The sequence below is a fragment of the Amphiprion ocellaris genome, chromosome 22 (assembly GCF_022539595.1).
Source record: "Amphiprion ocellaris isolate individual 3 ecotype Okinawa chromosome 22, ASM2253959v1, whole genome shotgun sequence".
Taxonomy (NCBI): Eukaryota; Metazoa; Chordata; class Actinopteri; family Pomacentridae; genus Amphiprion; species Amphiprion ocellaris.
In genome coordinates this window covers 9,330,376-9,351,259 of record NC_072787.1, presented here as the reverse complement: position 1 = coordinate 9,351,259, position 20,884 = coordinate 9,330,376, and the positions used below count along the sequence as shown (strand labels likewise).

At 41.9% G+C, this 20,884-nt stretch overlaps 1 protein-coding gene across 1 annotated transcript in view; it reads right to left on the bottom strand.

Moving 5' to 3' along the window:
• The window catches only part of sspo (SCO-spondin), a 99,024-nt gene that overhangs the window by 62,739 nt on the left and 15,401 nt on the right, over positions 1 to 20,884 (bottom strand). Inside the window, 30 exon segments of the mRNA XM_055006881.1 lie at positions 568 to 735; positions 883 to 1,059; positions 1,205 to 1,346; positions 1,480 to 1,693; positions 2,018 to 2,138; positions 2,289 to 2,310; positions 3,725 to 3,800; positions 3,926 to 4,106; positions 4,599 to 4,769; positions 5,217 to 5,358; positions 5,437 to 5,564; positions 5,673 to 5,787; positions 6,135 to 6,235; positions 6,346 to 6,450; positions 7,319 to 7,367; positions 9,670 to 9,829; positions 10,542 to 10,692; positions 10,786 to 10,968; positions 11,077 to 11,214; positions 11,847 to 11,999; positions 12,438 to 12,663; positions 14,007 to 14,098; positions 14,585 to 14,802; positions 14,921 to 15,077; positions 15,234 to 15,349; positions 17,475 to 17,589; positions 18,775 to 18,947; positions 19,059 to 19,152; positions 19,551 to 19,700; positions 19,799 to 19,908. Coding sequence (XP_054862856.1) covers positions 568 to 735; positions 883 to 1,059; positions 1,205 to 1,346; positions 1,480 to 1,693; positions 2,018 to 2,138; positions 2,289 to 2,310; positions 3,725 to 3,800; positions 3,926 to 4,106; positions 4,599 to 4,769; positions 5,217 to 5,358; positions 5,437 to 5,564; positions 5,673 to 5,787; positions 6,135 to 6,235; positions 6,346 to 6,450; positions 7,319 to 7,367; positions 9,670 to 9,829; positions 10,542 to 10,692; positions 10,786 to 10,968; positions 11,077 to 11,214; positions 11,847 to 11,999; positions 12,438 to 12,663; positions 14,007 to 14,098; positions 14,585 to 14,802; positions 14,921 to 15,077; positions 15,234 to 15,349; positions 17,475 to 17,589; positions 18,775 to 18,947; positions 19,059 to 19,152; positions 19,551 to 19,700; positions 19,799 to 19,908 — 4,148 coding nt within the window.

The following is a 20,884-nucleotide window of genomic DNA, read 5'->3' as shown; positions in this document are numbered from 1 at the left end:
GGTATGTGACCAGAAATGACTTTGAAATAAATGAAATAAGACATTCTAGTGTCTAATTTTACATACTGTTGAGAAGTAGAGCATTGTACAGGCTGAGCATTTCACATGGCAGTATCACACCTGATCTGTTCATTAAAATATAGACAGTCAAAAATCCTGATTGTGATTAAAATCCATTTATTTTTGCTGCCTTAATACTATGGCAGCCATGGTGCCACTACTTACCTGCTCTCTCACCATCAGGTGTGTCTGAGTCACTCCAACACCTTCCTCCTCTCTCTACTCATTTAGTTTTTTAAATAATCAACTACAGACCACTTTATCCTAGTTCCTAAAACTAGTTCCACTTGAATAGATAGTTAACATGTCAGGCAGAGGAAGATGACCTGAGCTGGTGAAGAGGAAGAAGTTCTACTTTCAACCACTATGGCTAGCACAATATGATGTGTTTCAGCAGGACGGTCACCAAATTAGCAAAATGATCATCACTGTACAAATGCAACCACCAACAATGAGAACTCATACAGTGTCAGAAAAGGACTGCAGTCTGGACCTGATTCTACTCACGAGTACTTGGGGTTGTGACCCCTGATGTTGCCACACCTGGAAGTCCACCTGGAGACCTTGTGGTGTGGAGACCTGGGGTACCTGTCGTACTGGCACCATGGAAACCCGGTCTCCCAGTGGGGCTGGTCTGGTTCTGCAGCCCTGGAAGGCCTCTGGTTGGAGTTGTGCCTGAAGAGCATGAGGAAAAAGATCAGGACTATCTGATCACTGAACTGCTGGATGCAAGTTGTTTCTGGTCACCAGATGCCAGTAAGAACAGAAATTAGTATGGCTGACAGGCAGTTCCTCAAAAACAGGTCGTATGTTCATCCTTACCACAGCTGATCTCATCAGAATGGTCCCTGCAGTCCGGTCGACTGTCACAGAGCACAGATACAGAGACGCACTCTCCACTGTGGTGGCATGAAAACTGGCCTGGCTTACAGCGCTGCACTGTCACTTTTCCACCACCAGAGGGAGACCTGGTCACACTGCTGGGGGTCACCAGCTCATCTACACCGGCAGAGGGAAAACCAGCTTCAGATTCACTAATGTGTGGTAGGCTGTACAACCACTAGCTTTTAGTTGTGAGCGAGTGGATTGATGAGCTAGTCTGAACAGGAAGATGTGTACTTATCCACTTAGTTCAATTCCTCACCACCTCTGCAGCCAAGGATCTCCACACGCAGGTAGAAGATGTGTCTGAACTCCGTGGGAATGATGCGCATGTAGCGAGCTCTAACAAGCCGACCCAGCCAGCGGGTCACAGGGGTCCTGCCCACCATCCGCACCTCAAAGATCTACACACCAACCCAGAACAGGCTGAACCATTAAAGCACGGAAAGACTAGAATATTGTACTGAATGTTTTCTTACGTAAAAATAATTAATCATAATAATTAGATTGTCTAAATATGTAAATTACAACAAATACCTTGGCAGGTCCACCAGGCTCCCCATTCTCAGTGTACTCTGTAAAGAGGCTGCTATGCAGGGCAAATGCCAGGCGGTATTTAGTGAGGTAGCCCCACATGCGTTCACTGCCCTGTGTCACAACCCCTGATATCCATGTGGGTTCGAGGAAATCCACCTGAAAATATGGCCGGGGATCTGTAGGCAAAGGGCTCCAACCAGGCTCCATAACCTGACTGCAGCCATCAGAGATGAAAAAAATTTAGTCAAGTGACATTAAAAGTAGGATGTTGTGTAAAAATGATCTATTTTTTTAAAAATGTAGGGAGGATGATGGATAGATGGGAAGGATGGAGATGGGAGAAATGAGAAAGGGTGGCAGAGTACAAAAATGTAGGAACAAACAGGTATGCAGACGGGTAGGGTTAGAAACATATAACAGGAAAAGAGTGTTCCTGCTCCTGAACCTCAACTGAGATTTTAAAGTGTTTTACATACATGCAGAAAGCCACACATATATTTAGTCTATTATCTGATTGAGGGGAGATCTGACCACGCACACATTAGGAATAATGTTCAGTCGTCCAGCATCAGCAGGGTTGTTCTCACGGTCTGAGGATGAGGACAGCTGACCATAACGGATCCTCCCATCCTCCAGTCCAAGAGGAGAGGAACAGATGCCTGGAAAACATGAAGATTCTCAGCTGCATGAAGCCTCCAAACACTCCAAATAGAACACATCAGAGCGTTAATTTCTCAGTAGAACAAACATCCTGCAAGTCAACAACAAAAAATAACAATGAAAAGTGTAAAGTAACATTGAAATCTTACCGTGATATCCTGGACCTCCATCCTGTAAATATAGTTGGTCAGATTAGAATACATTAGTTTCTATTGATATGTAAATATACTGACACCTGGTTCAATCCAGTCTGCAAGCAATTTAAGTACAAATACAATGATTAGTAACAACTGTAGCTGTAATGAATTTATGATATTTCAAGATGTTAGTCTTGACCGGAAAGCACTAATACACTAATACTTTAAACCAGTGGTGTCAAACTCATTTTAGTTCAGGTTCCACATTCAGCCCAGTTTGATCTCAAGTGGACCGGACCAGTAAAATCAGAGCATAATAACCTATAAATAACAACATTTATTTATTATTTACACACATTTACAACTTTGAGACAAACAACACGAAACAAAACAAAAAAGAGACAAAAAAGTTACAAAGCGACAAAAAATGGACAAAAACGAGACAAAAAATATAAAAAAAAAAACAAAACAACAAAAAATAGACAAAAAGCACAAGAGAAAATGGAAACAAAATGACAAAACGATACACAAAACAACAAAGCGAAACAACAAAAATGACAAAAATGAGATGAAAAACACAAGCGAGACAAAAAGGAAACACAAAATGACAAACACAAGAGACAAACGACAAAAGTCATACAAAAAAAGACAAATAACTCAAAAAATGAAATACAAAATGACAAACACGAGACAAACGACGAGAAACAAAACAAGAAGAGACAAAAAAATTAGACAAAAAAGTTACAAAGCGACAGAAAAATGGACAAAAAACAAAAAAAGTCAAAAGCGAGAAACAAAACAACAAATAGACAAAAAAAATGCAAAATGACAAAAACGATACACAAAATAACGAATAAAGCAAAACACAAAATGACAAAAACCGGACTAAAATCACAAGAGAGACAAAAACAAAACAAAATGACAAAAACCTGAGATAGACAAAAGTCAGATAAACAAACAAAACAACAAAAACAAGACAAAATATGACAAAAATGAGACACAAAACGACAAAAGAACAATGAACAATCTAATATTTTACTTTATGATCAAAACAACTTGTCATGGTCTAGAAATTATTTTAAATTCATAGTTTTCCTAATTTACAATCTGCAGTTAATGTCTTCTCTGGAATTTTTACACTTTGAGGGCCAGATTGGACCCTCTAGAGGACCAGTTTTGGCCCGTGGGCTGCATGTTTGACACCCCCTGCTTTAAACAAATGACATGATCGCTCTAAAACTGTGTTTTTTGTGATGCGAAATTGCAAATCTAATTTTTGTGTTTACAGGTAGCTTCTAATGATCCCTTTTTGAAACAGATGTATTCAATCTGGGAGAACCATTAATAATTAATCACTCTGAAGGGAGGACATTCACAATGCATAAACACCAGTGATAGTAAAAGCCATATTCTGGAGGAACTGATATTTCACTGAAATGTTCCCTTACAGTTGGTTTTACTGCAGGATGAGTGACAGCCGCCATAGATGGAGTCCTCAGCGGAGCAGGACTGGTTGTGTACGGCCTGTAAAATGGTACACAACAATTAAAAGAATTTGATAAAACTGAAATTCTGGATAAAAACAGAGATGACAGAAAGCGGTAATAACACAGTTACTATTACTGATTACAATAATTATCCTGCTCCACCTGTCTGACTGAGTGGTCATGTTGTCGTAGGGGTGGCATCCATCTTCATCCTCTCCTCTGGGGCAATGTGGAACTCCATCACAACGCTGCACAGCCTGAATGCAGCCCCCTGGTGGAGGGCAGGAGAACTTACCAGCAGGGCAGCTTCGTGGACTTGTGGCTGTAGGGGAGGGCTCAGTGCCTGCAGATAACAAGAAGTTACACTAAGGAAGGTGGATTTTTGTATTATTACTTAAATTATGTCATTTCCAAAGCACCTGTGTAGAAAAAAGAATAAATGAAGGTAAGAAAGGAAACTTTTTGGAGGTGTTGCATTCTCACTTGCTGATAACCTGCCTTCCTCTGAAGCATACAATTAAAACCTGGCTAATAACAGACTAATAACGAGACAAATAACAGGCTAATAATATGCTAATAACAGACTAATAACAGGCTAATAATAAGACAAATAACCGGCTAATAACAGGCTAATAACAAACAAATAACAGGCTAATAACAGACTAATTACAGGCTAATAACCGATTAATAATAGGCTAATAACAGGCTGGCAGCAGATTGATAACAGGCTAATAACAGGCTAGTAGCAGACTAATAACAAACTAATAACACACTAATAACAGGCCAATAACAGCCTAATAACAGTATGCTAAGCGTGCTAGACTGGGAAGCTCACCACAGAACATCTCATCAGATCTGTCCCCACAGTCATTGACTCCATCACACACCACCCCCAGTGGGCCTGCCGGCACACAGCGACCATTTCCACACTGGAACTCTTTCTCTCTACAGCCACCTCCTGGTGAGATCGGTGAGGGAGGGGTGGGGGACGTTAACCAGTGATAACCTGGAAAAGAGAGAAGAGAGCATTTTAAAGTCTAATGTGTAGTCTAATTTATGCATCTACCATTGGATTTGAAATGTATGTCTTCTGTAAAATATTGCCAAAATCACGCCATTCACCAACAAGAAAACTGAACCAGAATCATTGACCTATAAACTCTCTGACAGCCCTTAAACTACTAGTCTTGGTACTTGGAAACATGTTGTACATATCGATTCTAAGTTTTCTCAATTTCTGTAAAATAATGTTCTCTTTTTTTTTACTTCTGGCAATGTAACTTTGTTTTGTTGAACTAAAGACATTTCTGAGCGTATCTTCTAGCCATGGTTGTGCTGTTTCCACAGAGGTGCAAGACTCTGTAATGAAGTGAATAACAGTAGGGAAAAATTAAAAGGAGCAAAGAATGCCCAGAAACTTCTTGGAGTTCAGAGGGTTATGTCGTCTACCAACCATCACCACAGCCCATGATCTCCAGTCGAAGGTAGATGCCGTTCTCAAAGTCATGGGGCAGCAGACGAACAAACTGAGCCATCACCATCCTGTCCAGCCTGCACTCCGATACCCCTCGATCGTCATGATTCCCAAGAAAAACCTGCAAGGAGAACAATGATACATCAGTTTGAGACAATGGCCTTTAAAGGGTGTGAATGTTGCTTGTTTGCAGGTGGACCTTTGCTCTGGGTCGAGCGTCAGTGACCAGCTCTTTGTAGGTGTACCACTGTTGTCCATTCAGGCTGAACTGGAGGTAGAAGCTGGACACAAATGTGCCAAACACACCACCACCCTGTGTCAACACACCTCCAGAAGAGTAGAGAGAGACGCTTTTTAGACATCTAGTAATTATACAGTAATAATCACATACACGTCTGTCTGGACTTGCTCAGTGGCAGCAGCCTGAATGTTTACCAGTGATGTTGTACAGCTGCAGCAGGTTTATCTGGAGGTAGGGGCTTTGTGTGTTGCTACTGCGTCCCTCTGGTCTCCGCTGGGGGAGGTCCTTATATTCCTCTGGTTCTGGACCCCAGCCCTGCAGACACATGTTAAACATGCTAATATATTCTAGGGATTGTTAACCACTGACCATCTTAGTCTTCCATATTTGCATGCTTACATTTTTGCTAGGCGATAGTGAGCACAAGGAACGACTGAGGCAGAAATTATGACATGAAAACATTTAGCCATAAATTTTTGCTAGACACTTGTCTAGACCTGGCGACGGTGGCAGATGAAAAGATATAAAGCATCTTGGTGAGGGGACATGAGTCCATCCAAAATAAGACAGAAACTATATTCAAAACGTGCTGGTGATATTGCAGAAACCAGTACTCAGGTCTGGTCTACCTGGAGGTCTCTATGTGGGTCCCACCTGTGCAGACGAGCTGCATCAGGAGGGTGACTGGCCTGCTGGGATGAAGCACTGAAGCAGGAGGCTGGCAGAGACTGGACACCCAGAGGAGTCCAGCACTCATCTGAACAGGAAGGAAGTCCATGAAAATTAGAGATCATAGAAAAACCTCAAATAGCAGTTCAAATACTTCTATCACTAAATATAAAACTGCACATAGTAAAAGAAACTAACCTCCAGGAGGAAGTGGATAAGTGGGGACCAGGGGTGTAGCCCCCTCTGCTGGCTGAGAGGTAACAGTGTCAGGGCTGATTGTCACTAGTATGGTGCCATTTTCTCCTAGTGGTGTTGTGATATAGAAAGATAAATGGAAGTGAATACACACTGTTATTGAAAAATTGTCAACAACATACAAGACATTTTCTTTTAACGAAGCAGAGAGCAGGATTTAGTAGCATTTAGTGGTGAGGTTAGAATTAACTATAAACCTTTTGCCTTACCCCCTCCTTCCCTTCCAGAGCTAGTACTGCTTCCACTTTAGATATAAAAGGCTCATTCTAAGGTAACGAAAACACAACTTTAACCTCAACATAATTACAGATCATAAACAGATCCCCTCTAAATGCCCCATCTTTCCTCTAACAATGGTCTCATGTTCTTAATCATCTAAATCTCTTTATCCCTGACTACTTTTGTAGAAGAATAAAAATACAATTATTACCATGGCAATGTTTCCACAGAAATACTGTGCAGAAATTCCAAAAGGTTTTTAAATTATGTCATTTCCAAAAGCACCTGTGTAGGAGTCATAAACTGCTGGATCTCGTCACCTATCAGGTGTATTTTTAACAGTTATAGTAGGTTTTTTTAAACATTGTAGTATGATATATGTCAGTGGTCAACAACTAGTTAGCACTAGCTAGCCTGATCTGCAAGAATTTGAGAGATGTCTTCAATACAAGCAACCTTAGAAAAAAGTATGAAAAAAATCAAACGTTCCTCCAAACAAGTGTGTGATAACCTTAAAACACAGCTCAGAATATTTCCTATCACTATATCTGACGTTTGCAATCTCTCAGTAATAACATTAGTCACCATGGAGGTCACTTAGCCACGTAGAACTGGGTAATGTCAATAACTGTGTTGACCATTAAACAGGAAAACATTGAATCAGAGTAAATAGCAGAGCAACCGTCATGATTTTTACCTTGGCAGTAACAACACCTGTCTCCCTCTCCAAGCACCAGAGTCAGTCCCTGCACCAACAAAGAACATTCAGCCTGAGTTGCCATGATAGACAGTTATGTAGAGAAAAGTAAAAGATACAGAGGAGAAAGAATGATGACAAGAGTGTGGCCTGGGCTGTTTACATGAGATAAAATTAAAACAGATGCATTTAAGCAGTCATAATCAAATATATGTACCATTGTCCTGTTATCATCTAAAAACTGAATGATCATTTTGGAAACAAAAACAATAAAGAATATTCACTCATTGCCTATTTTTCAGAAATAACACAAAAAATTATTATCATCTATGACAAAATATATTGCTTTTTTTACAAATAAAAACTACACAAAAATGTTAAAGATGCACAAACGGATAAATGAAAGACTAGATGTTTTAAAGGTGGAGTGCACAACCTGATGTATAAATGAATGTCTGTTCCATTCAAGCCAAGGTCTAATGAGTTAGCTAGCAGATTTTTTGGGAATTTTTCAGCTTTACTGACAGGTTGATAGCGGGAGGAAGACAGGAAAGTGGGCAGAAGAATGGGGGAAGAACCTGCAGCAAAGGGCCGTGGGCTGGAATCGAACCTACACACGTGGACAAAATTGTTGGTACCCTTCGGTTAATGAAAGAAAAACCCACAATGGTCAGAGAAATAAGTGGAATCTGACAAACGTAATAATTACTAAAAAATTCTATGAAAATTAACCAATGAAAATCAGACATTGCTTTTGAACCGTGGTTTAACAGAATTATTTAAAAAAAATAAACTCACGAAACAGGCCTGGACAAAAATGATGGTACCCTTAACTTAATATTTTGTTGCACAACCTTTGGAGACAATCACTGCAATCAAATGATTTCTGTAACTGTCAATGAGACTTCTGCACCTCTCAGCAGGTATTTTGGCCTACTTCCTCATCAGCAGACTGCTCCAGTTGTCTCAGGTTTGAAGAATTCCTTCTCCAGACAGCATGTTTCAGCTCCTTCCACAGATGTTCAATAGGATTTAGATCAGGGCTCATAGAAGGCCACTTCAGAATAGTCCAATGTTTTCCTCTTAGCCATTCTTGGGTGTTTTTAGCTGTGTGTTTTGGATCATTATCCTGTTGCAAGACCCATGACCTGCGACTGAGACCAAGCTTTCTGACACTGGGCAGCACATTTCTCTCTAGAATACCTTGATAGTCATGAGATTTCATTGTACCCTGCACAGATTCCAGACACCCTGTGCCAGATGCAGCAAAGCAGCCCCAGAACATAACAGAGCCTCCTCCATGTTTCACAGTAGGGACAGTATTCTTTTCTTGATATGCTTCATTTTTGCGTTTGTGAACATAGAGCTGATCTGCCTTGCCAAAAACTTCCAGTTTTTTCTCGTCTGTCCATAGGACATTCTCCTAGAAGCTTTGTGGCTTGTCGACCTGCAGTTTGGCAAATTCCAGTCTGGCTTTTTTATGATTTGTTTTCAACAATGGTGTCCTCCTTGGTCGTCTCCCATGAAGTCCACTTTGGCTCAAACGACAACGGATGGTGTGATCTGACACTGATGTAGCTTGACCTTGGAGTTCACCTTTAATGTCTTTAGAGGTTGTTCTGGGCTCTTTTGTTACCATTCATATTATCCGTCTCTTCCATTTGTCATCAATTTTCCTCTTGCGGCCACGACCAGGGAGGTTGGCTACAGTCCCATGGATCTTACATTTCTGAATTATATGTGCGACTGTAATCACAGGAACATCAAGTTGCTTGGAGATGGTCTTACAGCCTTTGCCTTTAACATGCTTGTCTATAATTTTTTTGTGATATAGCACCTGTTCTTAGGTAAACAGGATATTCATGAACATCGTCTGATTAAGTAGCTGGTCTTCACTGGACAAGACAGAAAACTGTACCAAAACAGAATTCTAATGGTAGATGAACAGAAACCACAATGTTAACTGCATTTACAGAGGAGAGTTCACGGTACCCAGATACTCTCTCTTCCAGAATAACACCTGTAACCATGGTAACTGTACACAAAAGTAGCAAAGACTCCTCACAAAGATGATATGAAAATTAAATTAAAATGCATTAGACGGCAGACCATACATTGATTCCCAGGCTGTATTCTACTGTATGTCATTCTCACAAATCCTGCCTGTCTCTACTGCTCCTCTCTAATGAGCATAAAATGTATAAAAACTCAGAGTTTCTCTGGACTAAATCAAAGGACTAAAATGGGACTAAAAGGTTAAAAAGGCGCAAATTAAATCAATATCAGGTGCCAAAATGAAGACTCTTAAAAATACATAAATAAGCTTCTCTTTCAAACACAGTCCCCTTTACCTGAGGACATCCGGTGGCAGCATATGGACAGTAGGGGGAGCACTGCACCGTCAGGCTGGGAAGACAGTGGCATAACTGACAGTGGTCTGACCTCCATCGATCTTCCACCGTATGGGACTGACCCTGATACTCACACTCATCACAGGGATGAGTCTGACACCTGGACACACACATAGACATGGAAACTCCTCATCAGCACTAAGACATGGAGCCAGTTGTTTTTAATGGAGGTTTTGTTAAGTCAGTTAAGTCAGACAGCTTGGCATAACTTTACTATAATGACCACAAAGCTGGGGCTGTTGGATTTTTTTTTTGTGGTACATCATAGAGAAGAAGTTCAGCACACATTGCCAGCTTCAAAACATATAAGCACATAACTTATTACAGAAAAACTAACAATTACAGTATTATCTGATATTGAAGACATAATGTATGAGTTCAGTTTCAAATTCATCTTAGGTAGCTTGTAAAATATGGTTTCAAATAATTTCTTCATGAATGTCATCCTTGAGGGACCAAACTGGTAAGATGTTGTGTGTGAAAACATTCAGATTTTGAGAAAACTCTGATTCAAGATGCTCATATGATTTGATGTTATGTAGAAGAAGGATGTGTTGTTTTAAGGTAGTGATCAGTGGAGGTTTATCCTAGATGGAATAATCCTTTAGAAAGGACTGAAATTTCTATTTTTATGCCAGTTAAAAAAATTTTATGATGGTCGCCCTAAATGAGAAGGATGCAAACTCTGGCAGCTGTTGCAGAATGGTTTAAAAATGACTGAGGCACCATGTAGGGAGAAATCCATGAGAGGAAAATAGCAGCATAGAGGTTGATTAGTAGCAAGAGTAGGTAAGTAGGTAAGAGTCATTTACCGGCGGGCTTTCCTATAAATTCCCCTGCATGTTCTCCCATCTCCGAGCTTGGTGGGGTTATTGGGGCTGCGGAACGACCACTGGACGCTCTGGACACCACAGGGCCCTAAACACTCTCCCCACTCCGTCCATGAAGACCAGCCACAGTGCACTGGAGTGAGACAAAACTGACTGCTCAGACTGTGCATGTGTGTAATCTGCAGTGAGGTGTGGATCTGACAGTTAGTATCTCTGAATGACTAACCTGAGCAATCTGGGTTGGGCTGACATCTCTGAGGTTGTCCTCTCTCACAAACACAAATCTCACAGTCCACTTTTATCTGCTGGCCCGGCCAGTAGCGCACACCTGCCACTTCACATGCACACTCCTCTGGTGGAACACACTGCTGTGTATGGCTCATCACCTGACCCTTTGGACACCAGCAGCCTGCAGGTAGAGACACGTTCATGAGGACAAAAAACTTGTAACATAAATCTCAATATTTATTTTAGAGCATAAGATATTCCAGAACCCTCCTGAGTTGTTCTGACTGACCCGAGAAGCAGGGAGCCGTGGGATCACAGGTCGTCCCACTGCTGATGTGAGCACAGGACAGTGGACAGGGAGCACAGCTGAGTCTCACCAGGCCAGTGGGACAGCTGCTGTTGGCACATCCATCATCAGGACATGGTTCTAGAGTGGAACAGGAAAGACAAGTAGGTAAAGATCATTTGTTTCCACCTTATTGACATACCCTTCTTTAACCAAATTTCATCACCATCTGCATTATAGCATTTGACCACATGAAGTTTCACTTTTGTTGCCTCCAGTGGCATTAGATCTAACCGATAGTTTGGGTTTCATTTGTTCCTTGTTTCATTAATGTTTAATATTTCTGCCTATACTTTAGTTCAACCATGGTGAAAGAAGTTGTTTTTGTGATTCAGCAAATAGGGCCAAATTAATACTCAATTTCAAATCATAAATGCAGTTTAAAACAATTTAATTATCAACTAGCAGAGCCTGAAATTTGGGATGAAAAAGGTGTGGCTGTTTAATTAACAAGATTAATGATGTATTTCAGTTTTATTTCACTGGGGTAAATTGAAACTATCTAGGGTTGTTTATGCTCATCCAGTGATCAATGGATCCTACAAGCTTTAGACATGCACGCTGTGGTTCAACTGACATCAGCCCACTCTCATTATCTAATGAGACTCTGATTTTACAGCATGTCTGACCCAGAGTTTTAACTGCGTTTTAATGGTTTCACAAATTCATTGCGATGAGAAATCTCCCCCAAATCACTCAGAGACAGCTCTTACTGATCTCCATGGGAAGGTTAGATGGTCCAGCGAGCTGGGAGCAGTGTCGGCCTCCATGGCGAGGAGGGATGCAGTCTCTGTGTCTGACCTGAACTCCACCACAACCACTGGAACAGTTGGACCAGCTCACCCATGGCAGCCACTCACCATCCACTGACAACAAGAACAGAAGCTAGTGAAGGCTGTATGTATGAGGGAAATAGTTGCACCTATTTGTTTTTAATGCTGTCATCATTTTTAATCAGTGAACTGGTAAATGAATACACATTTATAGGTTAGTGCACCCTTTGGACATCTGCTCTTCTGTGACCTCCTTCATTTCACTTGAATTTTCTTGTCAGAAAGTTTCCAACAGACTCCCACACACTGTCCAACCTGTCAAAATGCATTTAAATGGATTTTTGCAAGTTAGACAGTTTGCAGAAATCTGAAACTTTCTGATGTGCCTGTCATTCTCTTACACACATCTCATTCCTTTATCTGGAGTTTTTCTCACCAAGACATGACCATGATTACTCTCAGGAAAAAAAAACGTCCAAATCTTAGGTTTACTGGAAGTACTCTGAAACATATTGCCATCCTTCTCTGTACCAGGGCAGGTGATGTTGAAGCACTGCTGCCTCTGGACATCCTGGCCCCGACAGTTGCGCAGTGGTTCCCCGGGAGGGCAGGATCTCCTCCGGTTCATGGACCCTGTCCCACAAGTGGTGCTACAGGGGCTCCAGGGGCCCCATGTGCTCCAAGGTCTACATCCCTGCTCATCTGTAGGGCCTCCAAGTGGTGAGGAGTCTGGACAGTCTGCCAAACCATTACACACCTAAAAAACAGATTAGTGAACAGGGTGGGGTCAATATACCCTAGAAGAATTTGCAAAGTTTGTGCTGCTGTCAAGAAATGTTATAGAGAGAATGCAGACATTTATTTTCCCTATCACAACATATGACTTATGTTTTATTCATCTTTAAAAACAAACATTTTACTCACAAATGAACAGCAATATGCAGTAACTGTACATACTTTCTGAACAATTTGATATTACAATTTTATAAAATACATTTCTAGACCTCGGGGTGTAGGTTAATCAGCATCCTCAGACTGAATATGAGGATAAGGCAGTCAGGTAGTGCAACTGAGGCCTTGTCCACACGTAGCAGGGTTTTTGTAAAACCGAATATCCTGCCCCCTCCGTTTAGAAAAAAAACTTATGTACACACCACCTTGTTTTCAGAAAAAAACTTCATCCACACTTAACCGCACAAGTGCGTTTTTCAGCACATTCATAAGCATGCCGGACCTTTAGGTGGCAGTAGTTCCCCAAATCCTAGCAAGGTGGTGGAGAATAACCGTCCTTAACGTCGTCCTTCGCCTGTGTTGTTGAATGTGGAGCAGTATCTGGGCTTGTAAAAACAAGCAAGTAAAAAGCGCCTGTACAAGAAACAGCGCCCAAAACCTTGTGAGAGCATCCATACTGTTACCGCATGTAAACACAGGTCGCATATGTGACGTAAGAACATATTTTGTCGCAGGCGGTGACGTTTCGAAACGCAAAACCCCGGTTACTGATGTTCACATGCAGACGCATAAAACGGAGAATTCGCAAATCTTCACTTTGGTCGGAGTTTTTAAAAAGAATCGTTTTTGATGACGTAAATCTGCGTTTTCGTGTGGATGATAGGCCGAATCGTAGAAAAATATCTTCGTTTTGTGAGATACCCGGCTACGTGTGGACAAGGGCTGAGATGACCCTCCACCTAGATAGATGTTCCTGTCTTTCCGGAGCTGAGAGTCATCAGCTGATTAGCCACACCTATGATCAAGTGGCTCAGCTCCATATAATCTTCCTCACTGCTATTCCAGGTCTCTCTGACAGGAGCTGCTCCTTGCAGAAGCTCCAGCTGCACATTTTTGGGGTTTTCCATTTGGTTTGTAGTGCACCTTTTGGATTGCTTGGTTGCAATAAAATATTTTTTATTCACTACACTGTGATTTTCTCCTTGTTTTTACTGCAGGCTTTGAGCCAAGCTGTAACACAATTGAAACACAACTAATCCCTCCTCATGCATGTTTTTCTATATTTTAAATCACACAGTACCAACTGAACACATGTCTTGCATATTACTGTTCATTTGAATATCTACATTATTGCGGTCTTGGACATACCATGTTAAAGGGGACACAGGTTCCATCCATACAGGTGAATTCAGGGCAGGTGACAGTGGCGTTCCTACTGCTAGGAGGCACTGGTGTTTTATCTTACAAAACATGATTTTAAATTTATTAATAAATATACAAGAGAACACAAGATATATCACAATCAGAAATTATCCTCTCTCAGTTCTTCATCTCACTGTTTCTTCCTTAGTTTTGTCTTTGCTATTTTCCATTCTTTGAACATTCTTTGTTCTCCTGCAGTCTTTCACTCAGTCCCTTTATTCCATCCTCACCTCTATGTTCCCTTTATCTCAAAAGAACTCACCACACACCAACTCATCGTCACCCCGTGGACAGTCTGGGATGCCATTGCAGACTTTTGACATATTCACACAGGTGCGGTTGTCACATGAGAAACTGCCAGGACAGGGAGGTATCCGAGCAGAGCCTGGTGATGGACACGTTTAAACAAAAACAGGATTTCCCGATTGCTTTAAACCTATATTTTCACATTTGCATGTAGACCAACTTACCACAGTTGTCAGTGCTCTCATCCGAGGCATCCCTGCAGTGTGGGGTCCCGTCACAGAGATGCTGGTGGTCCACACACTGGTCCCCACTGGAGCAAGAGACCTGGCCTGGGCCACATGGAGCTGCACACTGCTGCTCATCACTACCATCCATACAGTCTGTTTCACCATCACAACGCCAGGCCTGAGGTACACACTGCCCCCCTGTGGCACAGCTGAACTCATAGGACCTACAAGCTGGAGAAGATTTTGTTGTTTAAGACGAGTCAAACGACCTCAGCATGGGAACATTTTATTTTTTCATATAGAGAACAGAGGAAATAGGCAAGGAAGGAAACCAGTGATGGGAATGTCAATGCTATGAATAGTTCAGTTATGAAATTACTTGAAGACGGGGTGACAGGTGGGAGTGATGGTGTTATTATGCTAGTGTAGCAGTTGGTTTTGTTCTCATCCTCTCTGCCTGGACAGTCTGGTATTCCATCACACAGCTTAGATGTGGGAACACATGTACCACCTCTGCAGGCAAACTGGTCTGGACCGCAGGTCACTGCCACATCAAACAGAATAACACTGTCTGGTTAAATATTCAAAGCTAACATTACCAAACCATGCAGGATAGAGTGTTGTTGGAAAATGTATTCAACAGATTTTTGTATTAGTAGTCATGAAATAGCCAGTGCTGTATTATTATTTGTATCTTTACCTGGACAGACCGCCTCATCTATTCCAGAGGGACAGTCTCTGTGTCCATCACACACTCTATCTGCAGGGACACACAGATCCCCTGGGCATTGAAACTCTCCTGGTCCACACACACACCTAGAAATCAGCCAAAAGATTAAACAGGGATGACGTCAGTGTAATCCACTGTGTGTAGATGTGTAAAGACAGTCCTATACCACAAATCACATGCCTATCTTGCAATACTTTTCAATATTTGAGTCTTTAAAAGAATGGTCAACATTTATCTTACATTGTAATTATAAGATAAATGTTGATCATTCTATTAAAGCCAGATAATGTGACATCCCAAACAACACAGACAGCATATTGTTAACCTCTGAGTCTGGACAAGTTGAACGTGTCACAGTCACAGCCAGAGGCTGTGATTAGGTGGCAGTGCTCTCTCCTCCTCCGGCCTGTTTTTTCTCTCTCTCTCTAGGTGTGTGGCAGTGGTGGGCGGCAGGTGTGGCTGATTACCAATCAGATGATCGGGTGCAGGTGGGAGTCCCTCATCAGGCTGGCTGGGCTCACTATAAAGAGTGACTCGTCTTGTCAGATGGTGCTGGACTGTCTCCTAACGAACAGTTAGTGTTGCAACTAGATCTGTCTGAGCCATTGTGTTTCTCAGTTCTGCATCTAATCCTGTTCTCTCTGTGCAGTATTGACTCCTGCCTGCTTCTGTTTACCGTCTCTTCTGGTTGAAAAGCCACCTGGCCGAGGCGTCTTAGCTCAATGAGGACTAGGGCTTTCTCCAAGGAGTCTCAAAGGCTAAGGAGGACTTTGGCTGCTGCCCTGCCACTACAGGAACGCCATTCCGCTGGGAGCTGGAACCACCATCGCAGTCCAATTACCTGCATGCCAAGGATTCCAACTGTTGGCTGCTGAACACCTGGGACAAGATTCCTTGGTTCCAACTCCATACCAAAGAGAGACTGTTCAGCTAAGTTCTTATTCTAGCAGCATCAGAGAATAGAGCATTGTTATGTATAGTTGTTGTTCCTGCTAGTGTAGTGGGATTCTGGGATTTGAAAAAACCTTCCTTTTTGACAAAGCTTATAGTTAGGGCTGACTGGGGGACCCTGACGGGGTGAGCTGGTGTCTTCATTTGCACAACTGACTTCCCCTTGTGATGTCCCTTTAGTTTGCCCCTAGTTATGCTGCTATAGGCCTAGGCTGCTGGGGAACCTCTCTTGATGCACTGAGCCCTTCTCTAACTACCTATGTATTTACTATATATACCATTATTGCATTACACTCGCTCTGTTTCTCCCTGTGTCCTTTCTCCAAGTGTCCCTGGTCCCAGAGCTGGATGCTTCAGATCTGTGGTTGTTCTCCCACCAACTGGCCTAGTCTCCACCTGTGGGATGCTGCTGCTGACCTTCTTTCGGCCCACTGCTTCCAGCTGCCCATTTCCACCAATCTACTCTGCATTGCCCTTACTATACTTGATTTGTTCATCTACATATTTTTGAATTTACCACCAGCTATATATATAGTATATTTAATGCCAGAGCCGTACACCATAGCAGTAAACTATAATTAGTTTCCATGTCAGTTGTACTTTGCATGTATCATCTGTCTTATCATGCATGTATCAAATTGTGTGTTTTATGGTCCTTCTCTCCCCCACCCCTCTACCTCTTCTGTCCCTCTCAACCCGCCCGGCCAGCAGGCAGATGGGTCCCCCCACATTAGAGCTGGGTTCTGCTCGAGGTTTTTTTCCCTGTTAAAAGGTTGTTTTCCTTGCCACTGTCGCCTTTTGGCTTGCTCTAGGGGTCAGGCATATGGGTTCTGTAAAGTGTCTTGAGACAATTTGACTGTAATTGGCGCTATATAAATAAAATTGAATTTGAGTTTGGGTCATTAGTGTGGACTAGGATTTAGTAGTTTAAGTTTTGTGGTTTTCCTGCTTGGAGGTACCAAACATGTGTTAACTATTTAATACTGTATATGGTGTTTACGCCTTCCCTCTAGGAAGTCTTGTGCTGTTACGTTGACTGTGTATTCTGAGTAGTTTCGTTTCCGGTAATAGAGTTCCAGTTGTAGCCGTTTTGGTTTTTACCGTTGTGCAATAAAATCTTGTTTAAATTGAGTCACTCGTCTGCTGTCTTATTTCCCTGCTCTTGAGCCTCTGTACCCGCCATAACATAATGACTAGACCAGTCAATTTAAATACAGAAATCCCAGTATCGAGATTTAAGGGAAAATTGAAAACACACACCCCCTCTCATCACTGAAGTCCCCACAGTCATCATGACCGTCACAGCGGTGGATGTAGAGAATACAGCGTCCTCCAGCACACAGGAACTCCCCTTCATCACACACGACTCCACAGTCTGGCAGAACAAGAATAGAAGTAAGAGTAATCAGAAAACTTGTATAAGCTGGTGCCCAGCTAGTTCAGCTGACCCATAAACAGGGGCTGCAGTCCCATGAAGAGAGGCTCTAGCCCCATGAACAGGGGCTATAGTCCCATGAATGGGGCTACAGTCCCATAAACATGGGCTATAGTCCCATGAACTGGGGCTATAGTCCCATAAACAGGGACAATAGTCCCTGAGGCAGAAGCCTGGGTTTGATTCAAGCTCATGGCCCTTTGCTGCAGGTCTTCCCCCCATTCTTCTCCCTACTTTCCTGTCTGCCTCTCTACTAACCTGTTTAATAAAGCCAACAAAAAGCCAAAAAAAATCTGACAATTGCTGATCCAACGTTATGCTTCTGCACACTTGTTTAACAAAGGATCTGACATGACAGAATCTGGTTAGAATTGTGTTTTGCTCAGCAATGTCTCTGACAGGGTAGCTTTGTTAAATCAAGTATTTTTGATACAAAACCCTTTTCGATAATTTACCTTGCTCATCAGACCCATCAGCAAAGCCACAATCCAGCCGTCCGTCACACACATGGCTGGTTGGCAGACATTTTCCATTTGCACACTGAAACTCCCCCGGAGGGCACAGGGGCCGAGGGGTGGCAGGTCCACAGAACTCCTCATCTGATTGGTCAGCACAGTCTGGGTGGCCATCACAACGTACAGCCAGGTTCAAACATGGTCCACTGCAGGATTAGGGTCAATTCACTTAATTCACTTTGTACTTTTAATCTAACAGAAAAACATGCTCTTAAATAAATTTCACTGAAATGCTCCGTGCCCTTCAGAAAATGTTGAGCAGATAAACAAATAGGAAAACACATTTTCAATTCCTCACCACTAGTGGTACAAACAAATAAATCTGACAAACTGCTGGAGGTTACCATGGTGATGTTGTAAATTGTCACATTAACATGGTGATGTTGTAAACTGTCACATTAACATTGTAGAGTGTAGCATAATGGAATATTTTTAATTATTTAACTGAAGTGTTCACATACACATATGGTTAGTGCAGGTAAAAATGCTACATCTGGAAAACTTCTATTCACATGTAAAAGGTTTGTGTCATCATAATCTCCATGCACAAAAGTGAAGGTAATTTCGATTCACCTTGGTGTGCTGGTACAGCGGAACTGTTCTGGAGAGCAGGTGGATGGACAGGCCTCATCTGAACCATCTCCACAGTCATCCTCGTTGTCACAAACCCACTGAGAGGGGATGCAGCGCCCCCCAGCACAGGTAAACTCTGACTCCAGACAGGTAAGGGAGGGAGGAGGACAAGCCACACCTTCACACTGCCACACACCTTCCTCACAGGTGCTGAACACATGAAGGCGAACACATCAACAGACTTCAGTTTTAATAGTGGGTCCTCCTTGATCAATTAAGTATAAAGTGGGATATTCTTCCTAACCATTTTGACTCACTGACCAGTTCAAGCAGTGCTGAGTGATGGTAGTTCCAGGTGGAAACATGGAGCCCTCCCACTCACACGGACACTGGGTGGGCGCTACACACCTGTCACCTGTTTAAAAGGAGGCATACTGATAATTCTTCTATTGTTGAAGCTTTGCAGGTCGAAATAATGTAAAGATCTCACTTGGGAAGACAGTGGTGTGAATAAAATCAAAAGGCTTCCTCTTGGGCCATCTAGTGTTCACACTTTGTATTTTGTTGTGGGTTATTTATTGCAGGAAATCAGAAAGGGCTTGTATACTAGGAGGTACAGATGTGTGTCCAGAATCAGCAAGTTAAACCCTCACTAAACTAACTTTTATTTCATTTTTGTAGCTTTCAAGTTATCATCTGCTTAAATGAAATTGCTAAATTCTTAGTTTGCTTAGGGAAATTATCAATAACTGGCAGAAATGTGGCCTATAGTAAAGTAAATCATCATTTTCCATAGGAAAGAGTGTGTGTTACCATGTTGGACAGTGCCAGCAGGACAGAAGCAGCCCTCCACACAGGACAGAGCCCCACACTGGGAATGTGGACTCTGCTGAACACTGGGACAAGAAGGAGAACAAGCAGGACCACAGGGATCGTAGACCAGCCCATTCTCACACTGCAGAGCTGCAGGGAGAGACAGCTAACTTTAGACGAAGACAGAATAAAAGACACACAGACTTAACACTGAGTGGTGTGTCTTTGTGTGGCATGTCTTTACATACGGCAGAGCTCCTGGGACCTCCAGCGGATGTAGACGCCTCGTCGGTTGCACTCCTCAGTATAGGCAGCAATGGCTGTACAGACACACTCACAGTCCCCACCTGAGTCACAGCTAAAACACAAAACACACAACTTTAAGATGAATGATAGCTATAGTTTACTATGAATATTAAAAGAAAAGTACAATATTTTAGTCACAGAAACTATCCTCACATTCTTTCTACTGTAGATGAAGCTGTAGTTGTATATTTACCATTAATAGGAATGTTTAATGCTTTGCTGTTGACAGTTTACCAGCAGAGGTGAAAAGATGCAAGTACAGGCTATATGCCATAAGAACCTGGAAATACATGTTTCTGTTGATTGATGAGCAGTGATCCATCGTCCTTGCTGGTGGCAATAATGGACCAACACTGGCACCAGTTAGGAGTCAACCCATTATTGGCCTGGCTTATAACTCCATCAATTATTCAGTATTTTTCCAACTATCAGCGGTGTTTTTTTTTTTTTTTTTTTTTTAAATGAGTCCAAATAAAACATATTTATTTGAAAATGGCTCAGATAGAGCAGTCTCTGTCAATCTATGGTCACCACTTTGAGGTCATTATCTGATAGGGTACATATTACAAGTAAGACTATAGCAGCACTTCAGGACACATTTTGAATTAATTAATTTTGTTAAGCAACATGTAATTTGTACACCTTCACTCATTGTTTTGAGCCATGCTTTTATTGGGAAATAAGGGAATTTATTTAAGGGAAATATTCTGTAAGTGCTGGAAATTGTCACTTGTCCTGAGGCAGTCTAACGTTGATGTTGCTGCTAATAAAGATGTGATGGTTCTACATGTTCCACAGAGAAGCCTGGAATGAATCCCTTAACAAATTTAACAAACGTAAAACATGAGTAAACAAAACATGTCTCCACAGTTTTGTGTTAGAGTTTGTGTTATTCTGAATTTTTAAACCAAAATTTTCATTTTTACAGTAAATGTATACTATTTCAAAAAAACAAAAAACAAACAAACAAACAAAAAAACAGGCATCGGTCTCCTTGATTAATAGCAATCTGTGCTGGCCCCATAAGA